General features: G+C 35.4%; 1 protein-coding gene across 29 annotated transcripts in view; it reads left to right on the plus strand.

Moving 5' to 3' along the window:
* The window catches only part of DLG1 (discs large MAGUK scaffold protein 1), a 275,368-nt gene that overhangs the window by 138,031 nt on the left and 119,257 nt on the right, over positions 1–18,080 (plus strand). For 16 of the 29 annotated variants that reach the window (XM_058730919.1, XM_058730920.1, XM_058730917.1 and 13 more), the window contains one exon: positions 10,886–10,984. The exons of the other annotated variants lie outside the window; for them this stretch is intronic. In XM_058730919.1, coding sequence (XP_058586902.1) covers positions 10,886–10,984 — 99 coding nt within the window. The remainder of the gene's footprint in view (positions 1–10,885; positions 10,985–18,080) is intronic. 29 annotated transcript variants of the gene reach the window in all.

Raw genomic sequence — 18,080 nt, forward strand, 5'->3', positions numbered from 1 at the left:
ACTGAAAGGCTGCATACAGTAAAGATTCTTTTTTGATAATTCTTTCAATGCTAAGAACATTGCTTTATTATATAGGCCTTTTAAAAAAGTATATTTTAAAGAACTATAGATGAAATTTGAAATTTCCATATGTATTATTTTTTTTAATTTTCTACTTCCATATTTTTAGGGGAGGAGTTGCTTATTTATCATAGAGTAAGCATTGCAGCAGAATTAAAACAACTGTAGTTAGTAAAAACTAGCCTAGGTATCTTGAAGTCTTTTTCTGTTTTTTTTTCCATCAATCTAATCAGCCTTTTTTTCTGTTTTTAAATTTTTTTTTCAACGTTTTTTATTTATTTTTGGGACAAAGAGAGACAGAGCATGAACGGGGGAGGGGCAGAGAGAGAGGGAGACACAGAATCGGAAACAGGCTCCAGGCTCTGAGCCATCAGCCCAGAGCCCGACGCGGGGCTCGAACTCACGGACCGCGAGATCGTGACCTGGCTGAAGTCGGACGCTTAACCGACTGCGCCACCCAGGCGCCCCTTTTTCTGTTTTTAAATCACGAAAATGGGAGTCAGCACAAATCCCGCCTGCCACCTGTTATTGTAAATAAAGTTTCATTGGAACACCGCTGTGCCTATTTGTGTATTGCCAATGGCTACTTTCAAGCTACTACAGCACAGTTGAGTAGTTGTAACAGAAATTGCATGGTCCATAAGGTCTAAAATATGTATTACCTGGCCCTTTTTAGAAAATGTTTGCCAGTCCTTGAGCTAAGGATTGATGAAGTATTTTGTTTCTTTTCTATGATATTATATATTGTCTTTGCAGTAAAATAAGATAGTAACATAACTCCTTCTGAAGTATTTTAAAGACACAGTGTAGTATACTGGTTGAGCAAACTGTCTCTAGAAGATGGTAGCCTGAGTTTTAAATCTCTGTTCTGCCATTTACTACCCATGGCACCTTGAACAAATACACCTGAATTCTCAGAGTCTGTTTCCTCCACCTGTAGAAAATAGGGATGAAAATGTTTCCTGCATCAAGATTTAGTGAGAATTAAATGAGACAGTATAAGCAAAACCCTTATAATACCTGATCTCATCATCATTACCATCTTTATCACCACCATTATCATTAGTTCCACAAAATATTCTGGTTTTTTAAGTGAGGAATCTAGAGATAGGAGAAACAACCTAATATAGAGTGATAAAGAATTATCTATGTTTTAGCCAGAGTATTAGTAACCTTGACAAGGGTCCAGCCAGGAAAACAGGAACTATAGCAAGTATTTTTTTTTTTTTAATTTATTTTTGGGACAGAGAGAGAGACAGAGCATGAACGGGGGAGAGGCAGAGAGAGAGGGAGACACAGAATCGGAAACAGGCTCCAGGCTCCGAGCTGTCAGCACAGAGCCCAAGGCGGGCCTTGAACTCATGAGCCGTGAGATCATGACCTGAGCCGAAGTTGGACGCCTAACTGACTGAGCCACCCAGGCGCCCCCCAAAAAATTTTTTTTAAGTGCTACATGTACATATGCATGCAGAGCCATCAGCCCAGAGCCTGACGCGGAGCTCTAACTCACAGACGGCGAGATCGTGACCTGGCTGAAGTCGGACGCTTAACTGACTGCGCCACCCAGGCGCCCCTATAGCAAGTATTTTAACAGAATGTAATATAGGGGGGTAGTTAAAACAGAGATAGTAACCACAGGAAGCAACTACCACATGTGGTAGGGGCCTAGGGGCAAGTTGATATTAGTAGAACCTAGAAGTTTGGAAGATGAGCACCACAGGTTTTAAATGTGAGCTGTCAATGAGAAATACTTCCTAATATAGTTTTAAAAAGAAAGAAAGAGATGAAGGACTCCTGGCTGGCTCAGTCAGAAGAGCATGTAACTCTTGATGTTATAGTTGTGAGTTCCAACCCTACATTGGGTGTAGAGATTACTTAAAAATAAAATATTAGAAAAAGAGAGAGAGAGATGCAAATCTACTGAACAAATGTACTTGAGCAAGACATGTTTATTTTCAAATAGGACATTATTAGGCAATTAGCTATTGCTAGATAAAGGACAACATTAAATTGGCAATATTTTGACTTTTTTATATCTTGAAACTTCTAAGTTCATCAATGATAGAACATCTTGTTGAACACCTTCTGATTGTAGTGGCTACCCAAGCACACAAAAGTCTTTTAGCAGTAACTGCTATATATATTTGATATTTGAATTAAGTCATGAAAGAAGTAATAGAATTGAGCCATGTGAATATCTGGGGCAAGAGCATTGTAGGCAGTGGAATAGTAAATGAAAGTCTTGAGACCAGAACATGTTTAGGATATTTGGGGAACAGGAGTGAGGTCAGTATGGCTGAAACACTAAGTGGTAGGAGAATGGAAGAAAGGCAGCAGGGGCTGGAATCGTTAGGGACTTCTAGAAGAATGAATAGAATAGGGTAAATGCATGATTATTATTAAGGATTGAGAGCCCATTTTTTTGTTTCAATCATGAAAGTCCATGGTTGTGCAGGTTTCTCTAACCATATTCTGATAAAAAATCGGGTTAAAAAAAGTATATTGCAGTTGGTAGTTTCATACCTACGTATTAAATTAAGTAATCATATCTTTAAATCCAACTTTAAAGTCTCTGTTTACTTTAAATTTTTAGTGGTTGTTAACTCATCCTTCTACCAGTACAGAGTGACCAGCTGAATGCTGATAGAATGCCATTTTCTCATAATAAAAGGATGATAAACTTTAACTCAGTATCCTGAATCTTGTAAGCAGAAATAGATTCATGAATCAGGTGATCTGTCTGTGTAAAGTAACAGATTTTTACCCATGTTTCTGTAATAGGATTATTAATCATTAGGTCTATTTTCCTATCTCCCCTTTGCTATTTTAAAATCAAAACTTTGTAATTTAACACCTTAGTGATTTGTTTTAAAATGTATCTAGTTTATTGACATTTGCTTCTGAGATAATTATGACATGGATGTCCCATACAGCTTGTTCAAATAACATTTTTTTTCCACTGCACCAATTTATATTGAAGGTATCCACAGTAACTGTGGCAAAAAAGTCATTTGAATCAAAAAATCAGATTTAAATAATGAAAAACACCTTTATTCTGAAGATACTGGACTCCTGTTGAGTACAGTGATTCCCAAGCAGAGTTTTGATAAATATACTGTACTGTATTTTATCTTTACATTAACATGCAAAAAAAACTTGCCAGGTTTTTTGTGTTTTGTTTTGTTTTCTGCCCCCCCTTCTAAGATAGCTTCTTTGACATTACATCAGAGAAACATATCTCATTGTGGCATAGTGGATCTCTAAACAAAGGAATTTGGATTAAGAATATTATCTATGCCATATAAAAACAAAATATAAGGTACTTACTAACACAACTGGCACAAGAGTAATTACTTTTCCTTGTTGTGTAAGATATCGATAACAAAAGATTTGCTAATTCATGTATTTCATTTTCCCTAAGTGTGGTGTAAATCTTAGTATTCTAAGCTCAGTTTACCTCATTCATGTAACATGTTAGTGTAAGATATAAACAATTGTAAATTATCCTGTAGTGTGGCTTCAGTTAACTTTCTTCAGAGTTTCATCTTATGCTATGAAAGTCATTTTAATAAATAATTTAGTGAGAAAACATTTGAAAATGTATTCAGAGAGCCTTGCAAGTCTTTTACACTTGGGTCTAACTATAATGGAAAAGATCATTTTTAGTGGCCATTGTGGGTGTTATTCTTAATAGTCCTTCCTCACTCCTTACTTCCCATTAGTTACCAGATAATACCAGTTGTACATTCAAAATCTATCTTGATTTGACTACTCATCCCCATTTTCACTATCACTACCATTTGGTTTAAGCCACTGATGACCTCTCAGGTGGATTATCACAGCAGCCTCCTAATTATCCTTTCTGTCTCTTCTTGTATCAGTCAGGATTCATATGCACATATAAGAACTGTTTTAACTATTTTAAGCATAATGCAATTTAGTAAAGGTAGGCTCACTCATTCATTCCTGAATTGATTCCTGAATGTATACTGAATTGGTTATTACAGCTCTATTGGTTATCAGCTGTGGCTAGGAAATTGTGTATTGATATGTCATTTGTTTTTGAAGACTTTCTCAGCAAGATTTACCTTAAAGAAGAGGCAGGGACATTTGTTAATGAATGGCAGTGAAAGAGGGCAGTGCATGGTCATAACTGTTGATGTGCAGTATACTTTATGCACGTGGCTATACCTAAATTAGGCTTCAGACTACTTTTATGAAAATCAGTTACATTTCAAAAGCTGTTTTCATCATTTTAAGATCTTACATTAAAATGTAAAACTATGAAGAAATTTCTCTAAAAATGATTGTGAAACACTTTTCCATAAGCTGTCAGTTTGATACTGGCATAGAAAAAGCACTTTTAAAATATGTGCAATCCAATTATTTTACAGGAATTTATAATTTTCTGCAGTGTTCTTTGAGATACTGTTAATATTATAGCCTCTGTTGTCATGGAAACAAGTCTGTGAAGGCAGCCTCAGAGACTAATGATTCTATGGTGTTGCTATGGATAGAAACAACTGAGACTGTTGTTAGTCACATGGTCATGATTAAAAAAAACAAACAAAACAAAACTCTTTGGAGCTGATCTTATTGAGTGATACAAATGGAGCAGGAAAAGGATGATAGTATATAATAGTCACCATTGTCTAATGAAACATGTATATAAGAGCTTTCAAGTTTAAAATGCTTATGTTGAATTCCTCCTTTTCTCTAATAACCCAAATATAATGGTTAGTGTATTTTGCTGTCTCATTATTTATATGAGAATCTTAAGCATGACATTTCCAATTTAGAATCTTCTACAACTCCCCAGAATTCTACCCTGTTCTCATTTGTGCCCTTAAAATATCCTCTTACCTCTTCATTTCACAGTGTTACTGGATATAACATCTATGCTCTTCCTCATTACTCAACCTTCATTTGATTATCTATTTGTTTAGGGCTGTATTTTTGTTTCAGATGAACTAAATGAATTATTTTGTTGTTCTGTAATTCTTTGTTACCTGAAGTTGTTATGAGCTAAGGCTAGGAAATTTTATATATTGATATGTCATTTGTTTTTGAAGGCTTTTCTCAGAAGGGTTTGCTTCTCTTAAGAAACTGGCAGAGGCATATGTTCTTTTCAAAGTACTTGCCCTATACAGAAGGGGGGGGAGGGTGGATTCAGATAGTATAAGTTGTCTTAAGATTTTTTAAAAAATGGTATTTAGATCCTTATTTAAAGGAGATAGATTTTTTAAAGACACTTAGAGCCAGTTTGAATGTAATATTAAAGGATTTATAGTTTATCATAAAGGGTTTTAGAGGTCTACTGCCCAGTGGAGGAAATTTTCATGCTTGACCTTGAAAGTTGACATAAGCATTTAGCTTTGCCTTATTTTAATATTAAAATAGATCACTAATCAGCTAATATCTGACCCTATTAAAGAGGCATAAGGAAACTTTGAGAGGTGATAGATATGTCTGCTACCTTAATTGTGGTGATGGTTTCACAGATAATGCATATGTTCACACTTTACAAGTTGTATACATTAAATATGTGCAGTTTTTTGTATATCAATTATACCTCAACAAAACTGTTAAAGAAATAAAACTGAAATTACAAAAAAATAATGATAAACTTTAGACTTTTTTTCTTTGATACTTTGGATGACTAAAGCCAGTTATTTTGTAGTGTATCAGATGTTCAGTGATTAGATTCAGGTTATGTATCTTCGATTGGAATTTCTCAGAAGTGATATGCTCTTATTATAGCCTATCAGCATGATTTTGATTTGTGCCATCCCTGGTGATGTTAACTCTGATTAAGATAGTATCTGTTAGAGAAGCACCTGGGTGGCTCAGTCGGTTAAGGGTCCAACTCTTGGTTTCGGCTCAGGTCATGATTTCAAGGCTTCGTGGATTCAAGCCCCGCATCGGGATTGCTTGGAATTCTCTGTCTCTGCCTCTCGCCCACTTGTGCTGTGTCTGCCTCTCTCAAAATAAAGAAATAAACTTTAAAAAAAAAAAGGTAGTACCTACTAGATTTCTTTACTGTAATTAATAAAAGCTTTTAAGAGAGATAACTTGTGTGCATCCATGTGTCCTTTTTAAATTTTCATCTGCTGGAATGAAATAGAAGGTTCCTTCAGCAGCAGTGGAATTTTTGCATCTATTGATGTATGTATTATTACTGTGTAATACATAGTAATATATTATTACTGTGATGGTTGCCAAATGATTTTGTAATTCCATAATTCCTTATACATTTTTTAGTTGGCATTCTACTCTAAGGAAATGCTCTCTCTTCTGTTCATGTGTTCTTGTAATTATTAAATCAGTATGGACTCTTGGAATCCTGTTTTTATATAGTGGATTGTATGCTATTGTTATCTTTATTTTGATTCTCAAATTGTTCCTGGTCTGACTGATGAAAACCCTTCAAGCTAACTTCTGGGTCTTTTGTCATGCCTTCATTATTCCTTGAGCAGTTCTATATTTTCTGGCACAACAGGATGTTTTAGATTCATATTATACTTGGCTAAGTTTTAGCACTGGACTCAGCCATTTCTCCAAAGACTCCTATATATATATTTTTTTAATTTCAGAATATATATTTAGAAACCATAATCTGAGTGATAGGTGTGTTCAGGCTATTGGAGTATTACTGCCCCTAGATATTCTCTGTGGACAGAACAAGGGAATATATGTACATATAAACACACACATTTATGTCTGTATTCCTGTGTTCGTCTATATATATTGAAAAGCATGCATTCATGCTAACCTCCAGTTCTATTCTAACTTCCAGTTCTATTCTAAAACCATAGGTATCATGCTAATTTTTTCCCTTTCCATATTTTAACTCCCTTCTCTGACATGAGGAATCTTGCTCCCATTATCTTATTTATTGGATCAAAATCTCCTGTATGTAAGCAATCTCCCATTGACAACCTCCTTACTCTGCTCAAGCTCCAACAAACCCCCTTTTTACTCCATTGAGGCTCCTACACTTCATACCAGACTACTGCTACTGCCACATAGATAATGTCTTTGTCACATTTGGTTTCCAGAAAAACATCAGGCTCCTGGCACCACTCTGCCCATATCCTGCTCAAGCTCCAAGCACCCTGTGCTAGACTGCTGCCACCCCTCTACTCCCTGCATTCAGATGCTGTCTTCACCTGCTTGGTTTCAACAATCTGTACCTTCCTGTTAAAGAAGTCTTTGCCTACACCAACACTTTGGTTGGCTTTGCATGATGATATTCTATCATTATTATCTTCTAGAAATCTAATTTTCATACTTCCCAATTATGTCAGCAAACAATCTGCAATTAATTCTAAGTATTGTGTAAGTAGAGATGGGATTCATTTCATTTTCTGTGTTTATACCTAGGTGATCAAGTGGCAGCTCTTTTAAAAGTATCTTTTTCTTATACTTTGTTATAAATTTGGAGTCAGAACCTCTGGGTTTTCAAACATTTTTAAAAAGTCATATAAGTATTCCACTGAAAATTGATTAGCATTTAAGTTATTCATTTTAAACTTATAATATGGAATTTGAAGATTTTTTTTTTTGTATGGAAACAATATATAATTGGTGACTGGAGTCCCAAGCCAGACCTACAGGGGCTTTATTGACATACAGACTGTTCTTACAGATGATTTTTAATTGTTGTATAATATTTAATCTTACATAATTATTATTATTTGTAAATGTAACCATTCCATTCCAGCACCTTTGGATATTTAGGGTATTCCATATTTCCCCAAGTATAAATAATGGTCAGTAGAATGTAATAAGACTATTAGAACATTTGTTTTTTAAATTATTCATTTAGGATAGATTGCCAGAATTAAGTCTAAGAGTTTAGACGTTTTTAAGGCTATAGATAATTGCTGCTAAATTGCTTTCCTTAAAGTTTGTATGAATTTATATTTCCAACAGCAGTGAGAAGGGATCTGTTTCCATGCATTAAAAATTTTATTTCGAGGGGCGCCTGGGTGGCGCAGTCGGTTAAGCGTCCGACTTCAGCCAGGTCACGATCTCGCGGTCCGTGAGTTCGAGCCCCGCGTCAGGCTCTGGGCTGATGGCTCGGAGCCTGGAGCCTGTTTCCGATTCTGTGTCTCCCTCTCTCTCTGCCCCTCCCCCGTTCATGCTCTGTCTCTCTCTGTCCCAAAAATAAATTAAAAAACGTTGAAAAAAAAAATTTTTAAAAAAAAAAAAAAAAAAATTTTATTTCGAGGGGTGCCTGGGTCGCTCAGTCGGTTAAGCATCTGACTTCCGCTCAGGTCATGATCTCATGGTTCATGGATTCGAGCCCATGTCAGGCTCTATATGGATGGCTCAGAGCCTGGAGCCTACTTCGGATTCTGTGTCTCCCTCTCTCTCTGTCCTTCCCCACTCGCACTCTTTCTCTCTCTCTCTCTCAAAAATAAATAAACATTAAAAAATTTTTAATTTATTTTGAGGTTTTTTTATTGTGGTAAAAGATATATAACAAAATTTTTCATTTTAACCTTTTTAACTGTATAATTCTTTGGCATTAATTGCATTCACGTTGTTGCATCCATCACCATTATCTATCTCCAAAACCTTTTTATCACCTCTCACAGACTCTGTACCATTTAAACAATAACTTCCATGCTTCTCTCTCCTAACCTCTGGTAACTTCTTTCTATCTCTATGAATATACCTACTTAAACATTTCATGTAAGTGGAATCCTACAATATTGTCTTTTGTGTCTGGTTAATTTCACCTGAAAACACAATGTTTTCAAAATACATCCATGTTGTAGCATGGGTCAGAATTTCATTCCTCTTTATGACTGAATAATATTCATTATATGTACATACCACATTTTGTTTATCCATTCATCTGTTGATGGATACTTGGGTTATTTCTACCGTGAACAATGATGTAAAGTATCCAAGGGGCACCTAGTTGGCTCAGTCAGTTGAGCGTCCAACTCTGTTTCGGCCCAGGTCATGATCTCACGGTCATATCATCAGGCTCCACTCTGGGCATGGAGCCTGCTTGGTATTCTTTCCCTGTCTTTCTCAATAAATAAATAAACTTCAAAAAAAAAAAAAAAGTATCCAAGTCCCTGTTTTTAGTTCTTTTGAGTATATACACCTAGGAGTAGAATTGCTGGGTCATGTGGTAATACTATGTATGGTTAGCTTTTTTTGAGGAACCACCAAACTGTTTTCCACAGCAGCTTATACCATTTTCCATTCCTACCAGCAGTTTTTGAGGATTTCAGTTTCGGCACATCCTCACCAACACTTGTTTCTTTCTATTTTTGTTTTCCTTTTTTTATTACAGCCTCCTAGTTAGTGTGAAGTGATATATTCTAATTTTGATGTGCATTTCTCTAATTAATAATTTGTTGAGTATCTTTTCATGTGCTTATTGGCCAGTTGTTTATCTCCTTTGGAGAAATGTCTGTTCAAGTCCTTGCCCATTTTTTAATTGTGTTTTTATCTTTTTGTTGTTGGATTTTTATAACCCGCATCAAATGTATGACTTAGAAACATTTTCTCCTATTTTGTAAGTTGTCTTTTCACTTTCTTGATAATGTCCTTTAATGCACAAAAGGTTATAATTCTGATGAAGTCTAATTCATTTATTCTTGTCACTTACGCTTTTGATATGATACTTAAGAATCCACTGTGAAATCCGAGGTCATGAAGATTTTACCCCTATGTTTTCTGATTTTATGAGTATGGTTTTAGTGTTTCTATTTTGGTCATTGATTAATTTCTCATTAGTTTTTGTATATGATGCAAGAGTGCTTTGATTTCAATTTTTTTGCATGTGGATATCCAGTTGTCCCAGCACTAATGTTGGAGAATTCATACATTTTTGATAAATTTTAACTGATTGATTTGAGAAACGAGAAAGTCAGCATTGTAATTTTATTTTGTATTTCTTTGTTAGAAAAAGCATAGTTCTTCAGCAAATTTGTTCTTCTTGTTTTAAGTTTCTTTTAATGCACTGTCCTGTTATCAATTTGGTTTTAATGTTTTTCTTATATATGTAAGAAAATAACATATCTGTATATGTTATTGGTATAGCAAATGTTTATGAATTCAGTTTATAGGGATTAGGACTTGATACAAAACACCTCTTCTGTGTTCCATTTACATCTTTGTAAAATTAATTGAATCAATCCAGATAAAGTAATTGAGTGTAAAGAAAAATTCCGTTTAAATTATGTCACTAAAGTTCTTACTTTTTAAATTTTTTCCAGAAAATGTCTGGCATATAATAGTTACTCAGTGAATGGTAGTTGAATTAATGACTTTAAAGGCAATTTTAAGGCAGGTTATTACAGTTCTCTTGTAGAGGTCAATAGCATAGATATAAAAAAATGATACAGATTCAGTTTTTAAGTCCTTTGACTGTTTTGTGAATTTCTAAGCCCCAACTGCCTGCCTGTCTGATGGGCTAATAAAATTACATTTCACACCTTGAATACAAGGAGGAAAGCAGTCAGATAGCTTCTGAATGCTGGAAAAATGTTTTGTAGTCTATAAAGTGAGTGTTTTGTCTCCTAGAAGAGGAATATAGTCTAGGTCACTATCTTTTATTATTTTCATTTAAACATCTAGAAAGTAGTCACCCATTTTAATTATAGTTACTAAAATTTTTAGTAGTCATATAATGATTTCTAAAGTAATTTCTGGAGAGCATTTTCTCAATTAAAGTTACATATTAATATTTTACTTATTTCTCAGTTATTTCTGAAAACTATACTTTATGACAAACTTTGTTATGTGTTTTTCTTTTATTTTGGTATTTTCCTGATTTTTTGTCGTTGATGATTTTTAGCCAACAGAAGCTGTACCTCCCTCTTCTCCCACTGTCCCTGTGATCCCTGTCCTGCCAGTCCCTGCTGAGAATACTGTCATCCTACCCACCATACCACAGGTTTTTATTAGTTTCTTTTTTCTTTATAAAAATTTCATTTGCTTTTAATGTTTCATTTATATTCTTTTCAAATTGTTTTAACTGTTTCTTTGTTAGACTTAGTAATTCACTTTGGGGTTCAGTTGGTGTTTTTAGAGAATTAAATATTTGGGATTTAATATAAAATGGGTTCAATACTTGCCATATTTTTAGGTTAACTATGAAATAGAACACATTCTGAACTTCATAATATTAAACTTCCTTAGATTCGTTATCATGCCTTTTGTACTTGTAAATTGTTTAAACCGGTTTTTATTTGCTTTAGGAATTTTAGTTTCTAAAGATAATAAAAGTCGTCATCCTCATATTATAGTGGATGTGTCATTTTATATAGCTTTTTTTCCCCGATATATATTTATCTTCTTTGGAAATATTTTTCTATCATTTGGTTAGGTAACATTCACATTTATTAGTTAAAAATAAGAACTCATATATGTAAAGTATGTGGGAACTCTTCTATCTTTGCAACTTTTCTGTGAATTTAAAATTATTCTAAAATAAAATTTTCTTTTTAAAAAGGTAACATATGACAGTCAAAAAATAAAATGAAATAATAGCCAAGTGTCAGAGAATCTGAACTTTTTTAGCTTAAGAGCTTTAGTAGTTTTAAAACATTAACAACATCATTCAAAGTCAAAATAATGATAGTATTATTCTGTTGTGACCAATCTCAATCTCATACAAAGTACAAATAAATGCATCTTTAGCTATTTTTACTATTACTGATCTGTAGCATAAAATCGAGATAAAAATAGTATGTTTATTGTGTAAACACCATTTTTTAGGATTTTGGAGGGGGAGAGTGCAGGTGGGGGAAGGGCAGAGAGAGGGGGACACAGGACCTGAAGCAGTCTGCGCTGACAGGGTGACAGCTGTGAGCCCAATTTGGGGCTCGAACTCAGGAACCACGAGATCATGACCTGAGCCGAAGTCAGACGGCTGAGGTTCCCCTATTGTGTAAACAGTTTTGAAGTAAATTCCCTGTTGGGAGTAAAAATGGGATCTCAATTGTGATTACTTATCTCAGTGCCCTTCCCCTCCTAAAAAATGAAAAAGGAACAAAATGGGATTCTAGGGGAAATTACAGATACTACACTAAGACTGTAGTCTTTGTATTATGTTTGTATTATATTACTTCTTCTACCTAATCTTTCAGCCTTTATGAAAATCATTAAAAATTAAATCATTGTAAAGCCACCAAGAATTTAACAGATAAGTCCAAATGGATTTTTTCCTTTCTGTTGAAGAGAGGAATTGAATTTATAAGTAAAATACGTGTTATTGTAATAGTGTAACATCTCTTCAAGCATCTAAGATTTAGTAATATAATATATTTTTTTAAGTAGGGGATTTGAAAGTTTATTTTACTCTTGTCACTTCATCTTTTGATGTTGAGTTTCCTAGAATCCTTTGAAATTTTATAGTAGTTTTTGTTCTTACATTCCATGAGGAACTTGTCCTTTCCTGCTCAGAGACCTCTGATTTATTTACTCCAAGTGTCCCTGACAGCATCACACTACATTTGGAAATTGTGGAGATGTTGCATAGCCTTGTGGTTATAAATGAGAGGTCTTACAGTCAGATTGATCTAGTTTGGAATTCCAGTCCTACCACTTTACCAGCTGTATAACTCTGAGCAGTTTGCTTAACCACACTGTTTACTCATCTGTAACACTGAAGATGATTGTAATACTAACTTGAGATGTTTTACAGTGATTGGAAGAATAATAATGTATGTGCAACTAGCACATGATCTTGGCTATTCATATTATTAGTGTTATTTCATATTTCTTTGAGACAGTAAACCAGGGAACAAGTTAGAAAAACAAATGAGGGTATGTGCACAAGAGAAAGGCTTATTTGTTCTCCTTAGCCTCATTTTAGGTTTTAAATACACTACGAAAGTGCATGTGGGGTAGATTAATAATTTATGTTGTATAATGTGAGAAGCCTATAGGGTGTGCCTCACTTTCCACAATCAGTAAGCCTTTTCCTGATTAATCAAGTATAACATGTACATTTTAAAATTAGTATAACTGGTTAAAATGTCCTCAAATAAATTTGAAAGCCTTACTTAATAGATAACCTAATTTTAACATTTTTTAATGTTTATTTATTTTTGAGAGAAAGTGAGCAGAGGAGGGACAGAGAGAGGGGCCATCAGAGGATCCAAAGCAGGCTCTGTGCCAACAGCAGAGAGCTCAACGCAGAAGCTCAAATTCACAAACTCAAGAACCATGAGATCATGACCTGAGCTGAAGTCAGATGCTTATTAACTGGTTGACCCACCCAGGCACCCCCCTTATTTTACCATTTTAAATGGAAATAGTTTTTCTTCTAAAGATCTACTGCTTTACATTTTAGATGCATCAGGATGTCATAGAAATAGAAGAAGACGCAAGATTTGGAGTCTAGTCCTACCTGTGCAATTCAAACAAGTTACTTAACCTCTACATTTTATACTCCCTTCATCTGTTAAAATGGGGAATAATGCCTCCCTGAGTAATTTAAAATGAGTTTCAGGAGGGGCGCCTGGGTGGCTCAGTTGGTTAATAAGCATCTGACTCTTGATTTCAGCTCAGGTCATGATCTCATGGTTCATGAGTTCAAGCCCCGCATTGGTCTCAAGGCTGACAGTGTGGAGCCTGCTTGGGATTCTCTTCCCTCTCCCTCTCTCTCTACCCCTCCCCTGCTCACTCTCTCTGTCTCTCAAAAAAATTTTTAAAAAAAATTTTTTTAATGAATTTGAGGATTAAGCAAATTAGATAGCTATATATAGATATATATATAGATAGCCTTATTACAGACTCTGTATTTATCTATCTATCGTTAGATGGATAGATAGATAGATAGATAGATAGATATAGTCTAATTATTTGTAGAATTTTTATACTTTTCAGATTATCTTTATATTGATCACGTCATTTACATTTTATGAAAGCCCTCCACATAGTGGTATGGAGAAAGGCATAATGAATTGCTGCTGAAGATGCATGAAGAGCATGGACTTCGTAGTGAGACTTGACTACCACTTCCTGGCGTCACCCCTTTCTGGCTGTGTGATAGTGGGGAAACTACTCAGTTTCTTGTAGCTCCAGTACTCCACATAGATACTGACCTATTAAATGTCTTTTTCTACCCCAGAGGAAATACTCTGATTTAAAACCAGATGCTTTATGGGGCGCCTGGGTGGTTCAGTCGGTTAAGCATCCAACTTTGGCTCAGGTCATGATCTCACGGTCCGTGAGTTCGAGCCCCGCGTCGGGCTCTGTGCTGACAGCTCAGAGCCTGGAGCCCGTTTCAGATTCTGTGTCTCCCTCTCTCTCTGCCCCTCCCCTGTTCATGCTCTGTCTCTCTATGTCTCAAAAGTAAATAAACGTTAAAAAAAATAAATAAAACCAGATGCTTTAGACCTTTATTTGAACCTGTTGTGGGGATCTGTCGTGTAACTAAGGTATAGTTGAAAATGCTTTATGGCTAATTTGTGTGTGTAAAATTTTTTGTACACACTCAAATATGTGTTTTGGAGGGATTGATGTTCATTCAATTTTTTTGTTTATTGTTCCAGTCCTGTAGCTACTAAGATATAAATATAACATTGGCCTTGTTCTCTAGGAGCCTACTGTCTGTGCAAGGGACAAGTTTACAACTCTAACATGACATGAGAGTAGTTACATTACAGATATATCCAGTGCAGACCATTTTTTATCACTTTTGGACCATACAGCTTTCACAAGACATTTGAGTATTGAGTCGTAGCTAATTTGATCTTTAGTATAATCTAAAGTATGACCTAATACATTTTCATTTTATTGGTAATCCTAAATAGGAAAGCATGCTTCAAGTTACCTTGATGAGCCTTTTTAACTACATACTAATAACTGACTACAGTGCCCTTATTCTGCTTATATTTTGGGTTTTTTATTAAATTTGTTTTATATTATTTTCATATCACTTCAGACTTAAGAAAATTGCATTCATAGTGCAATGAGGGGCACCTAGGTGGCTCAGTTAGTTAAGTCAGTAAAGTTTGGCTGAGGTCATCATCTGTCTCATGGTTTGTGAGTTCATCCTCACGTTAGGCTCTGTGCTGACAGCTCAGAGCCTGGAGCCTGCTTCAGATTCTGTGTCTCCCTCTCTCTGCCCTCCCCTGCTCACACTCTGTTCCTCTCTGTCAGAAATAAACATTAAAAAAACATTTTTTTTTTTCCAGGGCACCTGGTTGGCTCAGTCGGTTGAGCATCCGACTTTGGCTCAGGTCATGATCTCGCAGTGTGTGAGTTCAAGCCCCGTGTCGGGTTCTGTGCTGACAGCTCAGAGCCTGGAGCCTGCTTCAGATTCTGTCTCCCTCTCTCTGCCCCTTCCCTGCTCATGCTCTGTCTCTGTCTCTCTCTCAAAAATGAATAAATGTTAAAAAAAAATTTTTTTTTAAATAGTGCAGTGAAATCCCACATACCTTTACCTAGCTCCCCTAATTCTTAATATTTTTACCTACCATATTTGCTTTATCATTTCTCTTCCTATATAATTAAAAAATTTTTTTTGAATCATTTCAAAGGAAGTTTCTCTCATGCCCCTTTTGCCTCTAAATACAAATATTTTATAACACTAAATATTTTTTCATAAGAACAAAAGTATTACCATAGTACAGTGAGCTATATTAGAAAATGAACATTAACATAAAACTAGTATCAGATTAATCTGTAGACCTTAATTATATTTTGCCAGTTGCCCCAATAATATTCTTTATAGGAGAAACAAAAATAGATCCTTTGGCCGGTCTAAGATTACACATTGCCTTCATGACACTGTAGTCTCCTTTAACCTGGAGTAGCCCCCACTGTATGTCTTCCATGAATGTGGCATTTTAGAAGAAAACTAGCTAGTTATTTTGTAGAATATATTTCAATTTGTGTTTGATACATTTTCATAATTAGAGGTCATATATTTTTCCAAATTTTTAGTTGTGGTAAGATACACATAATGTAAAAATTTACCATCTTAAAACCATTTTTAAGTTTATATATCATTAGTAGTAAGTACATCATTTTTGTGCAACCATCACTGTCATTCATCTACAGAACTCTTTTCATCTTTCCCTTGTGAAAAACCCACTGCAGACATTGTACTCAGTGGTGAAAGACTGAAAGTATTTCCTCTAAGAATATGTAGAAAATAAAAAGCACTGTGACAATAATATTTGCTTTTATAATTGCCCTTATAGTTATCTTTACTGAGATCTTTATTGCTTCAAACACCTTGAGTTACACTCTGGTGTCCTATCCATTTCCACCTGCAAGACTCTGATTAGCATTTGTTTTTGGTTTTCTATTTTTTTCAGGACAGCTCTACTGGTAATGATCTCCTTCAGCTTTTGTTTATCTGGGAATATTTTAATTCCTCCCTCACATTTGAAGGACAGTTTTACCAGAGATAGGGTTCTTGGTTGACAAGGGGTTTCTTTTAGTACTTTAAATATATATATCAGCCCACTGCCTTCTCACCTCGAGTTTCTGATGAGAAATTTGTTGATAATCTTATTGAAGATCCCTTGTATGTAATAAGTCACTTTTTTCTTGCTGCTCTCAAAATTCTTTTTGTCTTTCAACAATTTTTTTTTAAAGTTTATTTTGAGAGAGACAGAGATGGCACAAGTTGGGGGAAGGGCAGAGAGAGAGGAAGAGAGAGAATCCCAAGCAGGTTCTACCATGCCAGCACAGAGCCCAACGCAGGGCTCGAATCCACAAAGCTGAGAGATCATGAGCTGAAACCAAGAGTTGGATGCTTAACCAAATGAACCACCCAGGCACCCCCGTCTTTCAACAATTTGATTATAATATGTCTCGATGTGAATCATCCTACCATGAGTTTGTGGAGCTTCTTGGATGTTTGTACTCATGTGGTGATAGTGTTGTTTTTATCATATTTGCGAATGTTTTGGCCATTATTTCTTCAGATATTTTTTCTGTTCCTTGATCTCTCCTCTTCTGAGACAGACGTCCATGAGGTGTGTGTTGGTCCTCTTCATGGTGGCCCTAGGTCCCTTAGAATCTGGTCATTTTTCTTTAGTTATGTTTTTGTTTTTGTTTTTGTTTTTTTGTTTTTTTCTGTTCTCAGACTTAATTTCCACTGTCCTACCTTCAAGTTTGTTAATTCTTCTGCCTGCTTGCATCTGCCTTTGAATTACTCTATTGAATTTTTCATTTCTATTATTGAACTTTTCAACCCCAGAATTTCCTTTTAACTTTTTTAAATTTTATAGATTTTTCCATTTTACCTATTATAAATTTCCCCATATTTCATTTTGTCTACTTTCCCTTTTAGTTCCTTAAACATATTTAATATGGTTGTTTCAAAGTCTTTGTCTAGTAGGTCTGCCACCAGGTTTTTTTAAAGGCAGTTTATCTTTTCTTTCTTTCGTTCTTTCTTTTTCTCCTTTGAATGGGCCACTCTTTACTGTTTCTTGGCATGCCTTTCGTTTCTTTGCTGAAAACTGGACATTTGACTCCTATGATGCTTTAACTCTGGAAATCAAGTTCTCCTGTTTCCTAAGGTTTGCTGTTTTTTGTTTTTATTTTTGTTATTGTTGTTACTGTTTTTTTTTTTTTTTTAATTTTTTTTTTCAACGTTTTTTATTTATTTTTGGGACAGAGAGAGACAGAGCACGAACGGGGGAGGGGCAGAGAGAGAGGGAGACACAGAATCGGAAACAGGCTCCAGGCTCCGAGCCATCAGCCCAGAGCCTGACGCGGGGCTCGAACTCACGGAGCGCGAGATCGTGACCTGGCTGAAGTCGGACGCTTAACCGACTGCGCCACCCAGGCGCCCCTGTTGTTACTGTTTTAATTGTTGTAGGCTAGCTCTGTGCCAAGAAATCAGTCTGCAGTACAAACTTAAGGTCTTCCTTAGGTCTTTTCTTTGCCTAAACCTTCTCTGGACAGGTACAGTGGCTTTCTAATTTCCCTTATATATGTGACTACTTTTGAATATCCTAGGTGTCTGTGCCTGACTCTCAAAAGGGGAAAAATAGAAAAATGAAATGGTGGGAGGAGATGTT

Source organism: Neofelis nebulosa, chromosome 5, assembly GCF_028018385.1.
Source record: "Neofelis nebulosa isolate mNeoNeb1 chromosome 5, mNeoNeb1.pri, whole genome shotgun sequence".
Classification (NCBI taxonomy): Eukaryota; Metazoa; Chordata; class Mammalia; order Carnivora; family Felidae; genus Neofelis; species Neofelis nebulosa.